This window comes from Ruditapes philippinarum, unplaced genomic scaffold (genome assembly GCF_026571515.1).
Source record: "Ruditapes philippinarum isolate M1 unplaced genomic scaffold, ASM2657151v2 ctg1115_1_1_1_1, whole genome shotgun sequence".
Taxonomy (NCBI): domain Eukaryota; kingdom Metazoa; phylum Mollusca; class Bivalvia; order Venerida; family Veneridae; genus Ruditapes; species Ruditapes philippinarum.
The window spans coordinates 379,203-404,687 of NW_026861434.1; the positions used below are offsets into that span (position 1 = coordinate 379,203).

The 25,485-nt window shown below is 33.2% G+C and overlaps 2 protein-coding genes across 3 annotated transcripts; one reads left to right on the forward strand and one right to left on the reverse strand.

Annotated features, from left to right (window-relative positions):
* LOC132715612 (neurocan core protein-like) lies at positions 1-8,453 on the reverse strand. Of its 2 annotated transcripts, none has more exons than XM_060698646.1 (12): positions 8,237-8,452; positions 7,709-7,942; positions 7,107-7,454; positions 6,421-6,635; positions 5,634-5,798; positions 5,020-5,167; positions 4,216-4,376; positions 3,621-3,760; positions 3,155-3,279; positions 2,429-2,530; positions 1,987-2,049; positions 1-533 (listed from the first exon to the last, which is right to left on the reverse strand). In XM_060698646.1, exons 1-12 carry the CDS (start codon positions 8,289-8,291, stop codon positions 346-348), a joined length of 1,944 nt encoding a protein of 647 aa, XP_060554629.1. In that variant the 5' UTR covers positions 8,292-8,452; the 3' UTR covers positions 1-345. The 2 variants fall into 2 exon arrangements, with proteins under 2 accessions (XP_060554629.1, XP_060554628.1); XM_060698645.1 differs by lacking the exon at positions 1-533 and adding an exon at positions 577-1,156 and having other exon boundaries at positions 8,237-8,453.
* Positions 8,454-15,668: 7,215 nt separating this feature from the next.
* On the forward strand, positions 15,669-24,930 carry LOC132715616 (uncharacterized). The gene is made up of 14 exons (XM_060698648.1): positions 15,669-15,856; positions 16,247-16,273; positions 17,420-17,550; positions 18,067-18,204; positions 18,368-18,533; positions 19,073-19,272; positions 19,561-19,725; positions 20,149-20,296; positions 21,000-21,160; positions 21,804-21,943; positions 22,533-22,663; positions 23,251-23,328; positions 23,658-23,723; positions 24,460-24,930. Exons 1-14 carry the CDS (start codon positions 15,832-15,834, stop codon positions 24,645-24,647), a joined length of 1,764 nt encoding a protein of 587 aa, XP_060554631.1. The 5' UTR covers positions 15,669-15,831; the 3' UTR covers positions 24,648-24,930.
* The last annotated feature ends 555 nt before the right edge of the window (positions 24,931-25,485 follow it).

The following is a 25,485-nucleotide window of genomic DNA, read 5'->3' on the forward strand; positions in this document are numbered from 1 at the left end:
GGCTGCGAGCTCTGTGGTATTTTCTGGTCTTTGCAATCTAAATCGTACTGTATATCTGTATGTATTTTGCTGTATAAGTTTATTCCATACCAGATTACTAATAGTTAACACTGATGTGTGCAGCATAAACAGTTTATTAGAAAAAATGTATTTTCATGTTTTGATAAAATACAAATAACACATATACATTCCTAAATTTCTCAGGCTTACGGTCTTATTCCATCAGTATACAACATTTCCTCTTGACAATTCACTGTTGATGAAAACAAGAATTTGTTAGCACATGACATAAAAGATCGCAATGTTTATCAACTGTGAGCGAGCGGTAATTTGGCTGTTGATGATTTAGCCAGTCACAGGCCCGCACGTAGATGATCGCATTCGGCATGTTTTGGCATTATCGTCCCAATTACCATTTGCTGCACACGGCATGTGGAATTCACCAGATGCTGCGCACGCAAGAAAATAATGGCATCCTTTGCAGGACTGGTAGCGTCCCTCCCCTTTACCCGTACAATCGTTACTGCAGCCTTCTACAATAATTGATGAGAATATACATGCTGTAATCATCTATGAGTGAAGGTAATGAATGTATATGTTCATGATATAATTTTGTTGAAAAACAAGAAATGAAAATTTTCAAAACAAAGTGAATAAAGAGTAAAATAAATTATATTCATGAATTAATGAATGAAAAAAATTGGATGGAAAGTATGTAAAAACTTACAAAACATAATGTTTTAATATTTTACAAAATAGATTTATTATTACATTTTATTATATTTGACGAATATGATATGCTATAAAGAATTTCCATCAAAGGAATTACACTTATAGCAAATAGTGCGCATATTTCTGATAAGCAACACGTCAGTTTCCTATATGATTAAATACTCCTACATCTCAATGAACACATTCAAATATAGTCAATATTGCTATCTATTGTCATTAAATCTTCATCAACCAAACACAGGGCCACATGTTGATGACAACACTTGACATGTTTTCACATTATCATCCCATACTAATCTTGCAGGGCACGGTCTCGTAAAAACTCCAGAAGGCGCGCATGTCATATAATAATGGCAGCCTTGGCACGACTGGTAATCGCCGGCTGATCTAAAACTGCAGTCGGAGACTTGACTGAGGCAACCAGCTGAAAAAGAGCAATAATATATATACCCCTTCACCACTGACATTGATGCAAGTTTATCTATATGCCCTCACTACTGGCCTTGTGTAAGGACATAAAGTGTTAGGAAAGCAACTAAAATAAGCGTTACTAAAAATCTGAAAGCCAAATTAACACCAGATAAGCGCGGTATAAGAATGACGCTGGTGAGGTTCGGACACTAACTATTGTTTTGTTGTTGCCGATGTTTCGGTGGTCGCTAAAGCTTTTGGAACTCGAGAGACCGCGCATAAGCTGAGGGTTCGAGTAAATTCGTGACGCCGCTATTGTCTATTTTTTGTCCAGTAGACAAATTGTGATCATTGTTAGAGCCCGAACACTGACATGAATGACTCATATAGAGTCTTGTAATGAAACAATTATACAATTCTCTCACCGGCAAACTATTTTTAACTTGTTAAGTAACCCAGACAAAAATCATCAACTCTACATACACGGAAGCTGTCACCAAAGGATGAACTGAGCCGCGTCATGACAAAACCAACATAATGGGTTTGCGACCAGCATGGATCCAGACCAGCCTTGCATACGCGCAGTCTGATCAGGATCCTTGCTGTTCGCTTACAAAACCTATAACAAGTAGAGAAACAGATAGCGAACAGCATGAATCCTGATCAGACTGCGCGGATGCGCAGGCTTGTCTGGATCCATGCTAGTCGCAAACCCATTATGTTGGTTTTGTCGTGACGCGGCTCAACTATTTAAGAAGCATTAGAGAAAGCCTATCCACATATGCGAAGAAATACACAAAGCAAGCCCTTATTACTCATTGCAAAGCATAATGAGTCACTTACTTGAATATAATATTCCGTTGACGGTTACACTGCCAGGAAGTTGTGGTCGTACATATTGTTTAACTGAAAAAAATGTGAATAATGGAAAGGTTTAAATGAGCAATTAATGAATACATACTTAAAATGCACATTAATTTTACTCATAGTCTAAATCTTATTATTTTGTTTAAAAACCGTTTTACTGAGCATGACGAGTTTTTTTTATATAAATGACAATGAAATTTGAAAGATAAACAAAGAACATCGTCAGAAGTCAAAGAAAGACGATCTGTCCGCCGTGCAAATGTTCTTCCATTGACTTGCTATCATTATAACCAATAATACACTAATCTGTCTTAAAAAGGTTCTTGTATGTATCGAACTGGGTGGTGAAGGCGAGTTATAACGTGATATATTAATCAATTTGTCAAAAATGTTGATATTAGGTTATATATATTTTTACCTGTAGGTGGAGCTCTCGTTGTGGTTGGTGAAGGAGTTGGTAAAGTTGTAGGTATTATGTGAGAATTGAAAGGATTTGGTACATTCTTTGGTGGTGTCCAAACTAGAAAGAAAAACGAATATATGCTTATACTAAAGGAAACCATGGTACAAAATCACAGACAGTGACTTACCGGCAGCCGCATGTGTAGTCTTAACAACGATTGACGAATCAGTGCCTGTTTGTTTGGACAATTGATTTTTTAATGTCCACATTTCTTTCGAGTAATACAAGAAAATCTTTTCATTGTAAAGTATTATTCTTTCAAAACTAATATAGGTTACAATCGCGGCTAAAATTTAAACATAATGTTTCAATATATACTTCCTGACCATACTATATAATGGTGGTTGCTCAGTCGTAAAAGTTTGAAGCTTAAAGATCCAAACTCAAGACTAGAAGGATTGACTTTCATCTACACTGTTCACAGATATACGGATAATACTTACTTGTACTTGCATTTAGACTGTTCACAGATATACGGATAATGTTGATTACTTAAATCTAGACTGTTCACAGATATACGGATAATATTGATTACTGCAGTATTGCATTTAGACTTTTCACAGATATACGGTTAATGATGATTACTTACATAAAGACTGTTCACAGATATACGGATAATGTTGATTTCTTTCGTTTAGACTTTTCACAGATATACTGATAATACTGAATAGTAGTACTTACATTTAGACTGTTCGCAGATATAAGGATAATGCTGATTACAATCATTATCGTTCATTTCTCCGCTCCATAATTCACCGCAGTGTTCCCCACCACCACCGTTGTCAGGTTGGCCAGATTTCCACGGCCTGAAATGTAACATGAACATATATAAATGAAATATGAAAATAAACTTTCAATCACAAATTCTATTGATTATATTCACTTCTTGTGTAAATGAACCCTTCTAATACCTCTGTCCAAATGTACGAAAATTTTAGGACTTCGGCTTGAACAATCACAGACTGTTTCATGGCAATTTAAAGACAATTTAATCTTCATATTTATTTGCGGATTATCTGACAGAGACTATGATGTAACTAGTGTTTTTTAAACTCCTTTTCATGGATAAAATCAAACTGGAACGATTTTACAAGTCTATCGTGAGTACCGTAAGTATAATGAATGTCATGGCACTAAAATGTCTTACATGATATATGCATTTATAGGAGTTCCGTCTTCCCATGTATATCCGGTATTATCAGTTCTTGGTCTGTTACTGAGACCCGTCCAGAAATGGTATTGTCCCTGTGTTTGCTGAAGGTAAGCTACCTTTTGACGTAACCAGTCCTGAAACATATAAATAATTACATTGAGGAATTTTTTTCATTGCAGACGACAATATTAAGGGAAATATTTAGGGTTAAAGAGGCTGGCTATAAAATAGTTTTTTTTAACCCATAGCATGCTGGCGGCAACTGTAGTTCCAGCCATGCGACCAGTGCAGACCACTTCCATCCGTGCTATTCAGTCAGGACATATTTTGAAATTTTCCCTAAAAGCAATGGTTTTGACAAGTTCATTAAAGATTGTAAGCGTGGTAAAACATCAAAAAGAACAATAATCTAATTACTAACAATATGGAACATCTACTATATATAACGCACTATCTACAATTCAAAATTAATGAAATGTAACATTGACTTCACAAGTATTAAGATGGACGCTGTTCATTTGATTTTTTGCCATTTTGTCTACGTTTTCAAGGCTGGTTGACAACTTTTCAAAACAAACTAATCTCGTACCCTTTCAGCAATGGAATCGATTTTTACAAGATGACCTTGTTGCCTTTGGCACTCGGCGCTGGCATCATCTCTTGTGCGCATGTCCTTCACACCAGTAATAAGATAACACTGGTTACTTCCGGGGCGTTGTTCCCAACCCTTTGGACACTTTCCAAGATCAGCTAAAATAAAAATATCAATCAATGCAGCAATGCTTGAAGGAGATCAATGAGGTCTAGAGGCTTGATCTTTTTTACACAGATCAACTGGGGCACTTTAAAAATGAAAAAGGAGAATTGTAGGCAGAATAAAATTACATTTTGTGCGATTCTCTAGCGTCATTCGAGTTAGCTAAGATCATTTTATACTTTAAAACTGATAATTCTGGAAAAAATGGAGTAAGCGAATGTTTTGAAATTTTGCATACAAGCTATCTGTGTATACCTGCAACAAATAAAAGCACAGAAATCTTGAAAACTATTTCCGATCCTATCATGTCAAAAATCTCCAGATCTCAGTGAAGTCCCTTAAAATGCATATTAATGTTTTTTTTACATGTGATCTAAGTATTGCTTCTGTTAAACTGCTTCTTTTAAATAGGAGGACGCTATGTCGGTACTGTACTCATACGCTCGGTAAAGTATTTAACATTTAAGCACACAAAGAAATGTCTGCGTCACTTTAAATTGGTTATGAGTAATATAAAATGACCGAAGAAGCAAACATACAAGGCTCCATAAGATTACTGCAACAATTATTGGAAAGTATTTTTCTTTTTGATTGACTTAAAAATCTTATTCGTAGGTTTATATAAAATTAACTAACCAGTATTTGCACTACATCCCAGAAGATCAAATCTCATTGAAATATGGTCCTTCCAGTCTAAAGGGTTTATGCGGATACACCTTGCCATTATCGGACATGGTAACATCTGAGTTACAACACTGTCTTGATCCGCGTTACCGGTAAAAATCTGCGAAAACAAAGTTTGTTTTTCCTACAGATTTTGATGTTAATATAATACTTAATATCAGATTTTATTTTTAAGACAGGAAATAATGATGGTTCCTTTTTAAAAAATCAGTTGTTTCTTTTAATCTAATGACTTTTCAAATGAATAAGTTAATCGGGATATGTATGTACATTTGATATATAGATATGCTTAAGTAAATTTGGAATGGTTCAAATGCTTTGAGTCTTACATTTTACCATGAAACGATCATGTTTTGTTACAGAAATCAGTTGTTGAAGCGAACCAGTTGGCATGTAACATTATGTGCATTTACATATTTTTTGTTTCCATATCAACATGTATGTTTTTTACACGGTGACGTCATGAGTATTTCTGATATTGCCATTGGCTTCAGATTATTGTCACTGATTTCTAAACAGCAACTATAAAATAAATAATCATTTTAAAAGCTAAGATCGTTGTTTACCATATCACTTCCAGATTGATCTTTGACGGTTTCGAAATTGACACAATCCAAGCTGTACATGACCCGGTATCTCTTCACGTACTGGTAACAGCAAAGGTCGTTGGGGTTAACATGACGTCCTTGTGTTGCAACACCTCTTACAATACTTGGTGCATTCAACTGAACCTTTATTATAAAATGCAAACAGCATATACATTGTATTATATTTTTTCATACTAGTTTTTATAACAATGAACATTTCAGTTACGTCTCAAATTGTATAAGTTTACATGTATGCGTATACCTTCAGCAGATGATTCTATCACATTAAGTTATTGACTGCAATCGTAAAATCTAACCATTCATCTGGAAAAATTGAAATTCTTAAAGGAACTCCAATGAGGTCCAAAAAACTAATATCATAAAATTTGAAGTTCTTACATAGGTTAATGTGGGTACTTTAAACTGAAAGATATGCAAATGATAATTAAAAATTATACTCAGAAATAAATCGTATATTTGTGCTTGCTATTTCTTTGCCCGATTTGAGTGAAAAGTGTTGCAGCCCTTTTCATTTTTAGGTCATTTTTCAATATTAGAATAATAAGTCTGGAAAAACAAGTGAGCGAATGATTTGAAATTTTGCTCACGAGTTATTGGTCTAGACTTATATCAAATGTAGCATTAATCTCGAAAAACTTTCCTGTCCCGTTATTTTAAAAACGCTCAATGGAGTCTCTTTAAGGAATAAGAAGCTAAAATTCAAGGTAAAGCGAGCACTCGTTTGCTTGGTAAATAATCGTTTAACCTGTATATACTGTTGATGATTATCGACGGCCGCCGACCATCCACCACGATTGTATGTACCATTTGGCAAAACAACAGCGTCAGAGAAAAGTCTACCCCTGTTTGGTCCGTGGTTGTCTAGGTAACTTCCGGTCTGATATACGGACGTCGCCGACAGTTGGCCATCAGGGACGGGGTTCTTTCCATTCACCAAATAGTCATGGCATACCTGAGAACCTGAAATTGTGAAATATGGTTTAAACGCGGATAACAATGCTCAATATTGTCTTGTAAATAAATTACACTATTCCCTTTCAGTTTTTTGTCGGTTTAATGTTTTTATTTTCGGTTTAATGTAATAAATATAATGCTTCCCTTGCAATAACCTTTCTTGTTATATAAGGCGACCAAATATTTTATAACAATCGATGAACTAAGGAAAATAGGGCAAACATAAGACCAAACAAAATTCGTTTAGCACTCGAGTTTTAAGAAAAATGGATATTTTTTTCCAATTCAGTCTGAGACCTTAAAAGGTTATAAACCTAACTTTAACTGGAAATTGCTTAAAGTATGGGGTAAGTAACTGCCTAAGTAGTTTTTGATTGACTAGCCACGATTATTATAATGTCTTACAATATAACTTAAAAAGATGTTTAATAGGTAGTTTTGTTATTTTCAGTACTCACATAGAAAAAAATTACATACCTTTTGGAGCATTAAACGGCATAAAAGGAACTACTGGGGATTGCGTTGTCGTCGGCATCCTCGTAGTTGTTGGTGTAGTTCTTGTTGTAGTGGAACTGGTGGTCGTCGGCGTGGTGGTACTTGTAGTACTGGTGGTCGTCGGTGTGGTGGTACTGGTGGTTGTTGAAGTGGTCGTACTGGTTGAACTGGTTGTAGTTGGCGTGGTAGTGCTGGTCGTACTGGTTGTCGTCGTGCTAGATGTCGTAGACGGTGTTGTCGTCGGAGTTGTGAGTTTGGTCGTCGTCGTCGGGACTACACAGTCATAATCAATCGTTAGGTACTTTGGAAAACCAGTACATGGATCTTCACCTATAACAAGAAATATAAGAAATATTCAGTTTCAATCATTAAATATTTGTTAATTTGTTTGAAACTGTTGATTTGGTTTTCTAAATAAATTCATCTAACGTTTAGGCAAGTAACCTCATAAAAAAATAGAAAGCAAATAAGCGCTTTTATCATCTATGTATATTTTCTTTTCAAAATTGTCTAAACACAAACTGTAAAAAATATGTTCAAAGCAAAATATTGTTTAATCTTGGGTGTTTTTTTTCAGCACTCACCTAATATGGTATTGTCAGCCTCTAAAAAACACGAGCCCCTATATTGACACAACTTCACCACTGTGTTGAAACTGACTGACGTAGAATGACAGTTTGTCGGGAGGTTTGGCACATTGTAAGGGTTACAGAATCCAACCCGTGACCTCCCGTAATCAACCTTTATAATGTCTAGAACCTTCCCAAATGGACATGTGATATATTCACCCTTTTGCTCGCAGATTTCTTCTTGGATACCTACAAAATTTTACATAATTAAAACATATTTCAAGCTATATCGTTATAGATGTTAGTTTTCTAGTTGCAATACGTTAAAGTCGCGGCTTTTAATGGCATTTTAATAGCCAAAAATATTTACTGTTCATTCCAAGACATTAGTTTTATTCATTTACTTACAACGTTTACGTCCTACTTATGTTTTAATGTCATTTTAATGTCCAATACATACTTACTATAATTATAAAATATAAGATATATTTATATACTAACAAATTTTATTATCTATTTGTTTCATTCAACATTTCAGCTTACCTGAAACAACAGATGTTTGTACTAATACAAACAGAGCAAATTTAATAAATCTCATCTTCTATAACTGCTTCCACAATAATTGAAGAGAAAAAATACGTGAATGAAATATTGCTAAAGAACAAAAGTACATTTAATTAAGTTTTTATATATTTCTAAGTTAAGAATCACTTTTCGAGTAAGCACTAATGTTTGTAAGTTTAAGTCACGATTTCTTAATAAGAACTGATGACCAGTCCGGCTTATATATAAAAGTCACGACATAGGTTGTCAAAGGGCAATGTTTTGAAAACAAAGGGTGTTTGCTGGGCCTATATTTACTTTAGAAATATGTTTGTATATGGATATGATATAATTCTAGATCTCAAGTACGCGACAGTAAGGCGTACTTTTAGAGGTTTGTACTTAAGGTTTTGGTGTCCCCTAATTGGAATATACATTGGATAAGAGTACAATTTCATCATCGTTTCCAAAAATTAACAACAAACTTCTTTGAAGTCATTTATGTAGCGAACACAAAAAGAAAGAAAAACTGCACAATTGTCATTCTTTTTTTTTTAATATTATAAAATTGCAAAGGCATATTTATGGGTTTTAGATAGCTTGGAAGAAACATAAACAGTTAATTAGAAATTCAACTTTTTTATGTCATTTTGGAACAAACGCATGTGTCATTTTTTATACGTTCGAGCAAATTACAACTGCATTCTCAGAGCGCAACTCTTTGCACATATATTTGTCAAAGGTCAAAACTTTTGATAGCAAATATGTCTTTTTAGGTAACCTTTCTCCTTAACATCTTGATTAATTGTTTTTTAATTTCGGTTTGGGTGCTTCCTTAAAAACAAAGATTTTTATTTGGCGTATGTCTTTAACAAACATGAAGTTGGCCCCATATTCTACGCCTCCTCTGATGTAACACTATGTTTATTAATTGAGGTTTGCAGTGTATAATTACATTTTAAGTGGTCTAAATTTCGTACTTTGGTGACCGCTTTTATATTATAACTACATTCCATCGACGAGATTACATTCACTGTGTGGGGGTATAAACTAAGGGATTATAGCCTTTGATAACTTTCCAATAGTACAAATCAGAGTTTATTTACAAATAAAACGGGAAAAAAACAGGCAAAAGTTCTTCATACTTACAAACGTTTCATGTTACACTTATCTCAGATATCAAAACGGCTTTCAATACCACCTTCTTTCAACTTATCTAATAAATTTATTCATTATCGGATTTAATTATGAATTAAAAACGTGTCCAAATAACTATTGATAGACTTGTGTGATTTCAAATGTCCAGAAGAGTTATGGAAGGGGATAAACTTCAGTCAAAACAAACGCTTAGGATTTTGACAAAAAAAATCTCTAGGGGAGTTAATGTTTTCACTTACTACATTGTTTACATAACACTTTACAACATTGAACCATTTCAGTTGTCAAACAAAAAAAACTACATGAATACCGAGGTCCAGAAGCCTAAAAAACATAAAATTTCTTACATAGATCAGCTGGACACTTAAGACAGAATATTAATAAGAAATAAATAAGAAATATACTCAGAAATAATACGAAAATCATATTTTTTTCTTGTGATTTTTTATCCCGATTTGAGTGAAAAGCGTTACAACACTTATCATTTTTGGATCATTAATCCAAATTTGAATAATGAAAAGTGAGGACTGATCTGAAATCAATCAATCCATCAATCAATCAATCAACCAACCAACCAAGATTAATTTTGAATAAGTCGCGCTTACCTTAACACATTTAAACTTTTGTTACATAATTACCAGTACAGAAATCTAACGGGCGTAACATTTTTCATATTTCTATGAATTTGACATTTTGCATTATTTTTTTAGTATCATATTATGAATATGAAATTCTGGTCCGATTCTCTATTGTTGGTAGCTCAATTTGTGTATTTTAACTTTGAACGGACTTTTTTTTTAATCAAAGCAAGACAACTCCACTGTAAAATTCCAGCAGATTACGAGTTAAACATATGAGTTGACAACCTGCAGAAGTTGTAACTACTTACAATTATGGAACGCCTGGACTGTCTTATGTATAGAATGACTGATATACATGGTTAAATGTCATTCTGTTGAGTCCGAGATATAATATGCTGGGTCAAAATCCCAATATACTGGGTGGAAATCCAAATGCGCTCAGTTATTGAAGTGTAATGTTGTGTGCTGATTACATTTTATTCAGTCAAGTCAATGTATTGTCGGGTGCATTAGTCGTTCTGTTCAGTTCTTAAAACAAACAGGCATGTGGTAACACAATTATGTTGAGTTAAAAAGATATGTTGTAGGGTGTGACAGTTGTTATGTTCGGTTAAAATAGCTCTTCTCATCATGTTCAACCATGAAAATCAACAGTTGAGTGGTACTATCATTTCGTTTGGCTGAGGCAGTGTATTATTGGGTGATACTTTTATTATTTTCAGTTGCAATGACATGCTGTTGGGTGCTTTATTGAGACTGTTCAGTCGTGAAATAGAACTGTTGAATAGTACTTTCATTATGTTCAGTTCAGATGATATCCTGTTCGGTGCAGAGGTCATTCTGTTCAGTAGTGAACACAAAATGTTGTGTGATACTGTTATTATGTTCAGTTCAGATGATATACTGTTCGGTGCAGAGGTCATTATGTTCAGTTCAGATGATGTACTGTTCGGTGCAGAGGTCATTATGTTCAGTAGTGAACACAAACTGTTGTGTGATACCGTCATTATGTTCAGTTCAGATGATATCCTGTTTGGTGCAGAGGTCATTATGTTCAGTAGTGAACACAAACTGTTGTGTGATACTATCATTATGTTCAGTTCAGATGATATACTGTTCGGTGCACAAGTCATTTGACAATGCGCTGAGTGGTCATACAATTATGTTGGATTCATTCGGATATCTTCGCGTCAAACATGATGGCGGGCGGGTGCAACTAATTTCCATAGGTCACGTCGAGGCTAATTACCACTAAATTGCCAAAACAATTTTCTTCCCCCGTAATTACCATCAGGAGCTCAAAAACGTTATTTCCATAAATTGGACAGATCGTATGGCATATTTAATACCCAATGGGTATTTTATCAGATTAATTTATGACTATACTATACTGTTACAGTCATAATGGGCACAGTATATAAAACTTAAAATATGGGTAAGGGTAGCCTGTTCAAGTAACACATGGCCACCGTAAATAAAACTTAAAATATATGTGTTGGTAACTTTTTAGACTCACAAGTGGACACATCAAACGAAATTTAAAATATGAAACATAATATACAAGGAAGGCAAACCTATTTGAGTCACACATGGTCACAGTATATGGAACGTTAAATATAAGTATGGAAACCCCATTTGAGACATACATGACCACAGTAAATTGAACGTTATATATAAGTACGGGTAGCCTAATAAAGTCAAACATGGCCAACTATATAGAAAATTCTATATAAGTAAGTGAAACCTTATTGAGTCACACATGGCCACAATATATTAGACATAATGTTTAAGTAAGGGAAATGTATTTGAGTCTAATTTTATTAGGCTACCCTTATTTATATATAATGTTCCATAAACTTTAGTCATGTGTGACTCATATAGATTTCCCTTACGTAAACATAATGTTCCATATATTTTGGCGTAGTGCGACTCAATTATGTTACCCTTACTTATATAGAATGTTCTTCATAATGTAGGTATGTGTGACTTTATTGCGCTTACCCCCTTACTTATATTTAATGTTCCATATACTGTGGCCATGTGTGACTCAAATAAGTTTCCCTTACATAGATATTATGTTCCATTTATTGTGGTTATGTGTGACTCAAATGGGTTACCAACACATATATTTTAAGTTGCATATGCTGTGGCCATATGTGACTTTAATAGGCTACCCTTACTTATATGCTCCATATACTGTTGCCATGTGTGACTCAAAAAGGGTTCCCTTACTTGTATATGATGTTTTATATTTTAAATTTCGTTTGCTGTGTCCATTTGTGACTCTTATAGGTTACCAAACAGATCAATTTTAAGTTTTATTTACGGTGGTCATGTGTGACTTTAACAGACCACCCTTACCCATACTTTAAGTTTTATATACTGTACCCATTATGACTGAAACAGTATAGTATAGTCATGAATTAACTAAATAAAATACCCATTGGGTATTTAAAAGTCCAATTTATGAAAATAACGTTCTTAAGCCCCCGATGATATTTACGGGGAAGAAAATTGTTTTGGCAATTTAGTGGTCAGCAGCCTCGACGTGACCTATGGAAATAAGTCGCTCCCATCTTGTTGCCCGAAAATATCCGAATGAACCCAACATAATTGTGGTATCACACAACAGTTTGTGTTCACTATTGAACATAATGACCTATGCACCGAACTGTATATCATCTGAACTGAACATAATGATAGTACCAAAAAACCACTGAACATAACGACCTTTGCACCGAACAACACATTGACTTGACTGAAAAAGATATAATCAGCACACAAGATAATGATAGTACCATTTAAGATAATGATTGTACCATTTAACAGTTCTATTTCACGACTGAACAGAAGGAATAAAGTACCTAACAGCATGTCATTGCAACTGAAAATAATAAAAGTATCACCCAATAATACACTGCCTCAGCCAAACAAAATGATAGTACTACTCAACTGTTGATTTTCATGGTTGAACGTGATGAGAAGAGCACCAAACAGCATAGTATTATAACCGAACATAATAACTGTAACACCCTACAACATATCTTTTTAACTCAACATAATTGTGTTACCACATGCCTGTTTGTTTTAAGAACTGAACATAACGACTTATGCACCCGACAATACATTGACTTGACTGAATAAAATACAGTCAGCACACAACATAGCGTTTCAATAACTGAGCACATTAGGATTTCCACCCAGCATTTTGTATCTCGGACTCAACAGAAAGACATTTAACCAGGTATATCATTCATTCTTAATATAAGACAGTCCAGGCGTTCCATATACAATATCTTATATTTATCAATTTGGTTTATGTAGGATTTCTATTGGTTCGAGTAGGTAGAAAGTTTAAAGACACTTTCTTAAATGACCAACCAATACTGAGACATGGGTGTAAAGTTTCTTGTTCAAGGAAACATGTACAACGGCTCGGTCCTAACGGGGTTTGAACACGCACTGACAACAATCCTTGACGCGTTAATTATTCGGCTTTACAGTCACTATGTTTTGTAATTAATCTTTTAAATGCTCATTGGGTACACACATAATGCCTGAGTCATTTTTGCAAGCCTAAATAGTTCAAATGACAACTCAACTCTTTTTCAATCAGGTTTTAAATTATTATTTCAAATTATCAGATATTCAAATAAAATAGAATTACATTTTGATCTTCAATGTACTGCTTGGTGTGCAGAAAACAAAATGTCCCTCAATCCTAGGAACAACAATTGAATGGTTCTTAGATCTCGGCACTTGTCAGCTTAAATTGAAAGTACACGTGAAACTGTTAAAATGTTATAGTGAAGAAGGTATGAGGAGTCTATATTGACAATGCTTTAAATCGGCACCCTCAGATTTATTCCGTATGGTATAAAATAAAATAAACACTAAAATTGCATCATTGAAACGCACTGTATTTGTTCTTTAATACTGATATTATGAAAATTTTAATTAACAATGCGCACATTCTTCCAATATTTGATTTTCATTGCACTCAACAAAATCTACATTTGAATACACATGTTACAAAACTTAACTGCAAAAATAATATTAAAACATTATTGAGATCATTGTTGCTTTTGATTTTTTGTTATTTTTATGATAAATGAGTACATGTATTTAATTTTATTCTTTTGGGAGGCCATTTGATTTATCATTATTGTCATTATCATTATTATTATTATTATTATTATTATTATTATTATTATTTTTATTATTATTATTATTATTATCATCGTCATTGTTATTTTTGATATGTAAGGTTCATTGCGAGAACAAACACCTGTAACTTCTAATCACTATTTTCTTTATTGCAAGCTTATAGCAATATTTTTTATTTCATGAAAAAGTTGTTTTGGTACATGTTATGTTTTTGCAAATGTTTCATAAAGTTTAATGTTTCAAGATGCAAACGTAATCATTTTGTGTGTCTTATATAAAAAGAAACCTACATAAAAATGTTGAAACCTATGGAAAATAAAACACTAACAAAACACAACAACAAAAAAAACCCACTACAATTATATTAATAACACTGCTTAAGTGAAGACAGCAGGATGGCAACCTGTGGATGGGTCGTACATTAACATCAATACATTTAATTAATAAATGAACTGTAAAGATCAATTACATATTTGAAATTGTATATATATAATTTATATGTTAAAATTAATCATTGTTGCACTAGAAGTATGTTTTCAAAACATCAATTTTCTGGGAAGTTGCTAGAACTTGTTGCTCAACCCATTTGATGTTTGCTAGATCATTATCATTTGTATAGTATATTACATGTATGTATGTATTTACAAAAAAAAATATGTTTAAACTAAAATATGCAAAATCAGTTGCAAAAATAAGTTGTTTTTTTTTTGTTAGTATTAATTTATAAATCGTGTATTGGCACATTTAGGGAATAATACAGAAGGTGTGTCTTATTAAACCACTAACGTATGATCTAACCGCAAATCAAGCAAGTCTAACATTTTATGTACACACCTTGCAGGATATTCTCAAGAGAAAAAGAATAAAATTATGAATTGCAAGTGCGGCTAACCCTAAACTAGTACATTAAGTTATACTTTATCTAAAATCCGTTACTGAAGTTATGTTTGTGTTTGCTTGTGTGTTAAAAACAAATTGTCAAAATTATAAACAAACTAACAATATTGCTGATAATGTGAAAATGGCAAAAAGGTGGAAGTTCACATTTGTCATCGCTAAAACATTGAGGCGGGTCAAAATCTCGTTGATGATTCGATATCTTTATGATTTTGTTTTGTTACTAGATGGTCTCAGTTTCAATACAGAAGTGATGATATGTATCACTAACAAAAAACAACTATTAATATGGACTTGAGCAGCAAACTGTCAATAGTCAGATTGTAAACAATGTATAAAACAACGTTTAAGTTGGATGCGGTAGCCTTCCCTCCCACGTCTTCCAGTCTGTCAGTAAAGAAAAATAAAGCTATAAACTCTTATTTCCAGTTATAAAAGATATTGTATACAACGAAATGAAAAACATCCGATAAAGGCCGTCCAAATTCACAGCACAAGTGTCTTGTTTTGATTCCAAACATCATTAAGATCCACCCTTTCTGCTCGCTCACAGCAAACTGTATGATAAAACGACCCGTTGTTATGGTAATTAAACAACAAAGTCCTCAAAAGGACACGACTTAATCCCGGAGAGAAGATGACCTAAAAATGGTACAAAATATGTAATTCATCAATGATAGTGTGACATAACCATACAGAAATATTACATTTTTTTTGCTATAGGTTACCGCTCGTTTAAAAACAAACTGGTTTGCTTTATTATAAGTTGTGTATCTTTATTATGTCATAAGGATGTATCAGAGGATTCTTATAATTTGTAAGTAAATATTTCCTACTTAACATTCTACAACTTTAACGAAAGCGACATATATCCTTTTTGTCAATATTGTTAAAGCAGGAACTATTTCAGAAAATAATATTGCTGTAGGTTAATTATCATTAATCTGTAATTTATGCTAAATTCAAGTACTTTACGTTTTTTGGTAATTCGGTTATGATAAATTGATAAATGTTGTATGTCATTAACTTTGTAGATCAATGGAGTAAATTAAGGATTAAAACTTTGAAAAACATACATGTTTTCCGTTATTTTTTTCTTTCAAAGAAGAAAACCACCAGTACATTAATTGATATGTAATTTTTTTTGTTGTTGATATAATTATTTCGAAATGATGGCTTTAATGTTTCATGGGACTTGTATTTACAGGTTTGTCACTGTCGTTTACCCGAGCGTGTAAGTCTCTATCTATTACTCTTAATTTGCTAATTTAAATGGACTTGTTCAACTCTCATGCTTGAAACTATCCATGGTGAATTTAAGTTAGATTATTCTGCCAATATTAGCCTGGCTTGATTGCAAGGTATAGTGCACGCTGGATGTGCTCTCTACTAATGTAGCTAAATGTCTCCAACGTACCCATTTTTATTCTGTGACAAGACGGGTACGTTGAAGCTGTATGGAAAGTCCATCATTATTCGTACAAGGAATCTGGCACGTTCGTATTCATTCCCCGAGTTAATGTCTAAAATCAAACCTAAACTACCATGAACAGATTTTAGCACTTCGCCACCATCTTGTAAAATGTTTGATCACGTGATTACGAGATTGACCTTTATGGGTTAATATGTATGGGTTAAAGATAAAAATGCCTTGTGCTCTCAATATATATTTTTTTAATGAAAAAGGTTAATGGCTAACTTTAATATGCAATACAGATTTATTCCGCCTCTGATGCAAGAACAAAATTTTAAAAAGTGGCTTATAAGGTTTTGGAAGCCAGAACTACAGCGGACCACTGTCTAACCAGCCAGTTACGGATCAATAAATTTGCTTTTCTAATAAAATTGTCAATCTAATTGTTATTTACAATTCGAACAGTGTTGCGTTTGTGTATATTCATTAGAATTTGAAATACTTTACGCTGCAATTTGCTGCTACACGAAACTGTTTTAAATACCCCTTTGAAACACCTTGCCATTTTTTCTGAATCACCTCGGAGACAATTCAGCTATCGACGTACACGATGAATAGGTGAAATCATTACATAAGGCCATGTGAACACGTGGAGGACATTATATTTATTATAGACATTTATAAAATACCGTCAATATGTAACACACACGGCATTTTCCTACTTTTTGTTTGTAATAAAATTACATTCAGCAAATAAATAATGTTGATAATGCACTTTAACGCGATTTAATAGTATGCATTGTTCAAAGTGTCGTAACATACCATTATGTTGTTAAAATGGACTGAAATTTTAGCATTCAACACTGAAAGTACTAGCTAGATAAAATATTTCGCAACACGATAAAATAGATAAAATAGAATACTACATATATATTAAGGGTCGTCATCATCAACAACTTATTTCAGTGGAAAAGACGATCTGTGAACCAAAATTGGATACACTGAGTTGTCAAACTGGCCTCATTATAGCCATAGATAGTGTCCTGTACGGACGGACACAAAACAATGTTTGCAATATGTTCAACATTAATATGCAGGTACTTTATTTATAATTTAATTACTCTACATTACTGCCTGTCTTTTTTGGTTGCATGTTATCAATTTTTTTTAATATGCAAACTTGCCCTTGCCCTTGCCTAGTAAGAAATAGAGTACAATTATGATAATTTAGAATACATGTATTTTGCATATAAAACGAAAACATATTTCATATACTTCTTAATGCTCTTAATTTATTTTCTCAAAACTTACAGTGAAACGTATGGTTTATTTATGATGTAAATATTCTATTTGCAATGTTGTTTCCTTGTTAATATTATTATCAGGAGGAAATGAAATGAAATATATGATAGACGCAAGATCGCGATCGATAGCTGTTCGAACATATCGATCGGTAATTGATACTTAATGTGAGGTTATTATCTCAGCTGACCTTAGGTTATTAAATTGACCTTATGGTGAATTATCATAACATTTTTATTGACCCAAGACTTCAATATGGCTTGCAAGATTGCTATAACATATGTGTTGATTCTTTCAATGTTTTATTTTAGAACTTAAATTGTCGATCCACTCAGATAAGTGTATCAGCAGTAAAGAAAAGTTGTCAGTCACGCACCACGTGCTTGTTGTATGCAGACAACAGTTTTCTGGGGGAAGATCCCTGTCCTTCTACACCTAAATATCTTCACGTATGTAGAAATATTGTTTTTGTTATAAATCTTTTCCATTTCTCGTTGAACAACATTAGTAGTTGTCAACAATTGACCTGCAGTTTTATGTATAATTAATAAACAGACAAGCAAAGTGTAAATGTTATTTGGACATGCTAAAGTGTTATATTGTATTTCAAAGGTAACATATCGATGTGTTTCCTCAATTTCCCCGACGGCAAATACACCCCCGACAACATCAACATCAACGCCGGCGAGTACACCAACGTCCACGACGCCTTTGACAACACCAACACTTGGAGTGTTACCACATGGAGGTTCATTTGTCAACCAGTCAAATCACAGAAGTATTATCACCTCTTTGTTTGTGTTTGATTAAAAGAGCAATAATGACACATATTTGCCCACAGTAAATGTCAAGCTCAATATATGCTCAATTTCGGTATTCAATTCATTGCTAAATACAAATCCAAATTCACAATTGATATCATACAAAATTTGATATGTAACTGGGTTGAACTTTTTAACCAGAAATTAAAATAAGTAGCAATTTTGGAAGTCATATATAAATATCAAGCACATAAATATATTCTTTAATCATTGTATATCAGAAAGTGCTTATGGCAATTTTCTTTGTTATTTTTCTATGGAGCTTTTCGAACGAAGTTAAATGTTATATAAGAATCCCACTGTAGATAAACAAGTCTTCTCCCTGGTACAAGTAAAAATATTAAGGATCTATGGGCAGTGGGCGAAAGTGCTTGTGAATGGAAGACACGGAATACATTCGACCATGGTTTCACCTCTTGGTTACTATAGTATATACTAGCATAGGAAAAATAATCTCACTAGACTTATATTAAGATTTACATTTTTAAACATTCAGGTAGTCAACAATGTCACGAGTACATCGTTTCCGGACCACGTGGTATACCGGACAGCCAGCTATCTGCTTCATCGAGAAAGTCGCTTAGCAACAACGCGCATCGCGCTCGGCTTTATATAGAAATCGACAAATCTGCCAGCGGTTTCACATTTGAGGGTGGTTGGACAGCCGCAAGTAGTGACAATAAACCCTGGCTACAGGTAAATAACAATTCCATTTATGTACTATGACAAGTAAGTGCCTTGCTTCATGCCGAAATATGTAAGAAGTGTTTGTAAAGAAGTGTTTGTAAAGTGTTTGTAAAGAAGTGTTTGTAAAGACAATGCGTTCCACATTGTTTATATAAAAATAGCATTCCGTTTGTAAACAGCTTAATATCTCTAAAGTATTACATAAAACTGTTTTAAAACTGGCAATCACGAAACTGAAATTGGCTGCTTGTTTGATTAATTTTTGTAATGTACTTTAATACGTAACTTTCATACAAGGTGAAAATGAACTGGCTGACAATAATCACTGGGATCTCAACTCAAGGTCGGCACGTCAACCCAAGCTCGGGTTGTTGTCAGGAATGGACGACTAGGTACAATATAGAGTACAGTATCAACGGTCAGACATGGGACATGCTAAAAGACAAATCTGGACAACCAAAGGTGACAAACTATTACTATTTCACTTATTTTTTCATCATTTGACACACTGTATATTGAGACAATATATATTATATTACAATGGTAAAGTCATTTTATTGAAATTGTTATTTTAAACCAAAACAGTAAAACACAATTTGGTTTGTTGGCATAAAACAATAAGATATAAATATAAAGTTATTGTTAAACCTATTAGGTGTAAGTCAGGACAATTTTCCCATCAAAACTACTAATTATATAAACAACAGAGTCAATGTGAGTGATTTCCAAATGTGGCATGCTGAATGCGTCTGTATTTTCATTGATCAAGTCTTGTATATAAGGGGAAAAAGTGTATTTCCTTACAAAATAGATTTATTTCGTTGGGTCAATTTGACATAGGTTCTAAGATGGTTTCGTTTTGCGACATTATTTGATTTATTTCAGGTTTTTGTGGGCAACACAGACACGGATACTGTCATTACTCACATGTTTGACTGTCCTGTTATTGCACGTTTTCTACGTGTAAATATTTTACAATATCATGGTAATGCATCAATGCGACTAGAACTATTAGGTTGTCCATCAAACACAGGTAGGATAATTTCTTCTGTATATGCTTATTATTTTAAATGCACTTGTCCATCTTTCAATCTCTAAACCATTCATCAATTTTAGGGAAAATTCCAATATAAGTACTTTCTGAAAGCGAACAATGCATATCCTGATCAGAGGGCAAGTATGTGCCGGCTGATCTTGGTCTGTATTGGAGACATAGGTAGAATCAGTTATGTACCGCCAGCAGGCTATAATAAAAGGCTATGTCATTTATGTTATTCAAAATAAATCGCTAACTTTCAATTTTCTTTGTTTCCTTAAGTTCACAGGGCCTCAGTTTTACTATTTTGTATATTAGCCGTGTGTTAGGGAACATGTTTATCTACAGCTGTAATGACTGTTTAATAAATAAAGAAATAATTCTTTAGTCGTAATGAAAGAGTAATGTTGAACATGGCGAATATACCGAGAATATCGCTTGGTTTAATTGTTTAGACCTTATCTATATGATATAATATATATTAAAAGGTATAGCTTTCTTGATAGTAAGAACGAAGTTATTGTCATTCCAAACACGTATAAATGTTAATAACTGCATTGTTTGATACCAAGAAATCAGCATTAAGATGGAGAATTTCACTTGTCTCTCGTGTCCTTTAACTGATTGACTTCATTAGAACCAAAAATATCTCTAAAGGTAGATGAGAATAGATGTAAATATGTCTATATTTATGATTTAGTTGATGTGGGTGTATGTCCAAAGGGTTGGAAAGAACGACCATCGAGTGGCACATGTTACTATATATCCGACAAAACCGATGAAAAAACTTGGGAGAAGGCTATGCTTACCTGCAAACATCGGCAAGGAGAAATGGTCAAAATTGATTCAATTCAAGAAAAGGTCATAACTTCATGTGCTTATTGTTACTTTTTTATATAAACGATGCTTAGTTTAAAGTAAAATAAAGTAAATTCGAAAGTTTTGTTAATTTTTAGCCAGTAGTGAAAATATATAAGTAATGCTTTTCCTTTGATGTTATGGCGGTAAAGAATCAGTCAAGTAATTTAATGTAAAAATTAATGTCATTATATATATTCATTATTTGTTTGTAAAAAAAAATGACGCCATAATCAAAAAGCGTTAGATAAAATTGGCAAAACAAAAGTTTAATACCAGATTCTGTAAAGAAAAAACGAGGTCCTCATTGGTATAATTTTACTGACAATTCAATACACATTTGCATAGAACTCCTCTTTTTAACAATGAACTCTTTACAACAACACAACAATGATCTCTTTACAACAACACAACGACGATCTCTTTACAACAACACAACGACGATCTCTTTACAACAACACAACAACAGTATCGACCAGTCTCGCAGGTTGTTGCTCTACAGAGATTGTCGTCTTTGTCAATAAAGAAAATAATTTAACCTTTTAATAATTTAATTGCATGATAAATTTAAGTTTTTATAATTCAATGTCTGTGTTACATTCATTTAGTTATTCAATAAAAACTCTTTTTTCATGTTTTGTTACAGTCCTGGTTGAGGAATGAGATTCAATCACAGCTTAAGTTCCAAAACACAGACAAATGGTGGATTGGACTAAACAACAGGCCGAGATTTGACAACAATTATTATAAGTGGGGTGATGGTACATCCCTTAATAGTAACATACTGTAAGAACATATTGTAGTTTTCTTGCGTTTTTATATACTCTCGAACATGTTGTACCGTGTAAAACAATATTCATTAGTTCATAATTTCACAATGTAATACCTGAAACACATGAGTTTATCTGAGATGCATTTTTGGGGAAGGTTCTGAGAATGCCGATGAAATTGTATCCATATGATCAACATTTCTTTGACTGCTGTGAAAACAATGATACACCATTTGAAGGTACTGTTAATTGTATTGTTAAACGTGATCATAAAACTTAAAATATTACAACTACATGTATATCAATCATCACAATTATCGCGGTCTATTTGGATCAGTCGTTGATATACACATAGACCTTTGAACCGACTGCTTTACATTCATGACTGAGCCACAGAGAATAGCGCGCCAAAGTTATTTAATACCTACACGTATAGAAAATAGTGATATAAAACGACCATAATTGGAGAAAGGTTTGTGAAATAATTTGCATGAGGGTTTTTTTCAGGTTTAAGACCTTAGACCTTACACTTTTTTAATAGTTGTAACATTTTAGATCGATTTTATTGCTTTGCATTCATATATCTTAATAAAAAAAATTTCCAGGCGTTGGAACCCCGGGGAGCCGAACAATTCTGGTGGAAGAGAACATTGCGCACAGTACATGATGACCTCTGACTCAATCAACGACAAAGATTGTGATTTATCTATGCCTTATATATGTGAAATGAAGATGTGTAAATATTATTAATTCATTATCAATTCACCATATAGTTGTTTACCCAGTCGTTGCGATTTTCATACATTGTTTCCAATTTATAACTGTATCACCAATTGATTATATCTATAACTTATGCTTTCATCTTTTAAATTGTTTTTATATGCCTAATTTTCTATCGCATAACGTTACGATGTACAGAAACAGATTGTTTGTCTAAAAGAATTTTAAAAACTTAACAAATGTCTGTGTTAATAAGATATTTACTTATGACCTACGCTTTCGTCTTTTAAGGCTTTAAATCAAATGTCATATAACCGTTACGTTGGCTTCAATGTATACCTATGTCTGTGGCCTTCGTGGCAACGTGGTTACTCACACTGACTACGAAACACTGGTCCATCACCGCTGTAGGCTCGATCTCCGACAGGTTCTTTGGGTTCTTTCATGTGATATGGCTATAAATTAAATAAATGAGTACCATTGAACATTACGCCATATACAGTTTGTTCTCACGGTCACAAATAGTTCATTAGTATTGAAACTGTTAAAAAGTAGAAATATGTAAACGTATAGCTTTTTATTGAAATTGTTCTTAATTTTTAGACTGGACTCAGCCAATAAACAAACCTGGCATAGTCACACATAAACCAACACTTCCACAGACGGTTGCACCGGTAACAAGTAAGTATGTCTTCCTTTACTAGAATAATGCAACTGAATATAAAAAATATTATTTCTAAAAATGTTTTTACAACAGCTTTCTTTACGATTAACTGTTAGGTCATTTACATTTGTTTTGGTATTACCTCCCATATATCTTAAACGGACTTGTGCATCTTTCATTGTGGACAGTTTTGGAACAAATAATAACTAAATCATTACCATGATAATGATGTTCCGGCTGATATTGATCTGCACTGTTGTATGGGTAGAACTTGGTGCCGCCAGCAGGCAAATGTTATAGTATGACGTTTCACATATATTTTAATATAATTTGTTTATTTCCGCAGTTCCTAACAAAGTTCCTGTTCCAATTGGGGTGACGGCGGTTACATCTGGGCCCAATGTGTTCACAAGTAAGTTGTCTTCTAACTAATACTAGTAGTTCATTATCATTTCATTGGTTGGTAAGGAAACACATTAGCTGATACCTTCCAGATAAAACACATAAGGCATTCCACATTATTACACTATAAGAAATTGCACAAACACTTAGACATTACACAAATACTAAGATATGGGGCGAACACTTATTCATGGTGTAAACACTTAGTCGTGGAGAAAATAATTAGACAAAGAGCAAACACTTCGACATGGAACAAAGATTTAAACACTTAGACATGAAACAAATACATAAGCATTGAGCAAACACATAGATTTGGAACGAATACCTATACAAGGAGCAAGCAAATACTTCAACATGCAACTACCTAGACATACCCCGGTAGGTCAAATACTTAGGCATTGAGCAACCACATATACTTTGAGCAAAAACATTGACTTGGCACAGACACATAGCCATAGAGCAAACAATTAAAAAATAAAGCAAACACACAGACATTGAACAAACATTCAGGCATTGAGCAAACACATTGGCATTGAGAATTTATTTTAACGTGGAGCAAACGAATGAATACATACAGTCTATAGCATTTTGTTGCACAATTCATGATATATTCTTGTTTTGGGTAAGGTAGGTATATGTATATGTCATTTTCTTTGTAAATATATTAATTATATAAATTTATGTGTCAACGAAAGTCTGGTTCATGTTATTGACTTCTTTTATTCTGTTTTGTCTAAACTTTTCAGCTGGGTGTTTCAAGCAAACAGATTGTGCGGGAAAAGCTTGGCAGAATTACCCATCCTGTAACGGGTGTGGATATTACTTGACATGTGCACCAAATGGTGTATTCTTGCGAAAATGTCCTCAAAATACGAAATATGATGCAAATATTGACGCTTGTTCATTCACAACATCTACTTGTCGAGGACCATAATTAAGTATTGCTCATAAATTTCTGGATAGGAGTTAACAGTTTACTATTTTTATGGTAACATTTATAGATTTTATATCATTTTACAAAAAAGGAAAAGAAAATAATTTCGTTATTTATCGTTTATTATTCTTCATACTGGTAATATGACCAAAAATAAAATTTGCCATTACTCAAAGAAATGAAGGACTTGTATTTATTTTTATTCCTAATTACCGTGAGATGCTACGTACGTTTCATTCCAATCCTTTAACTTCATATTCTTTGTTAAAACATACCTTTAAACAGTAATAAAATGATCGTACATTCTCCATTCTATAACATGTATTTTTTGTCATTATTTGCTAAATGCTAAAGATCATACATGCGATTACGTCCAACCTTGTTTCATATCCACTTCGCCAATTTGTCAACAACACTGAATCCGGAGCAGATGGCCAATATTCAACATTTACGCAATTTATTTACTGAATATAAAAAAACTAGAAATATCATTAATTGAATGTGATAAATACCCCCGCCAAAAGGTTTGATTCCTAGATCAAGAAGAAAGAAAACTAGAACTATCACTGAATGTTATAAATACACCCGCAAAAAATATAATTCCTAATCAAGGGACGCAACAAACCTGATTTTTTCTTATTATCAAATGCAAATCGTTTATAAAGGCCTTAAGCGAAGGTCTGTCTAGGGTTAAGGTCCTGAATGAATGTTATTTTGTTTAATATAAAGCAAAAATACCAATTAAAAAATAATAAAAAAAAACCCTTAGCATTTCTTATTTTTAAGTTTTAGATTATATTACTTCACGCATTATGATGGTGTTTTCCAAAATGTCATA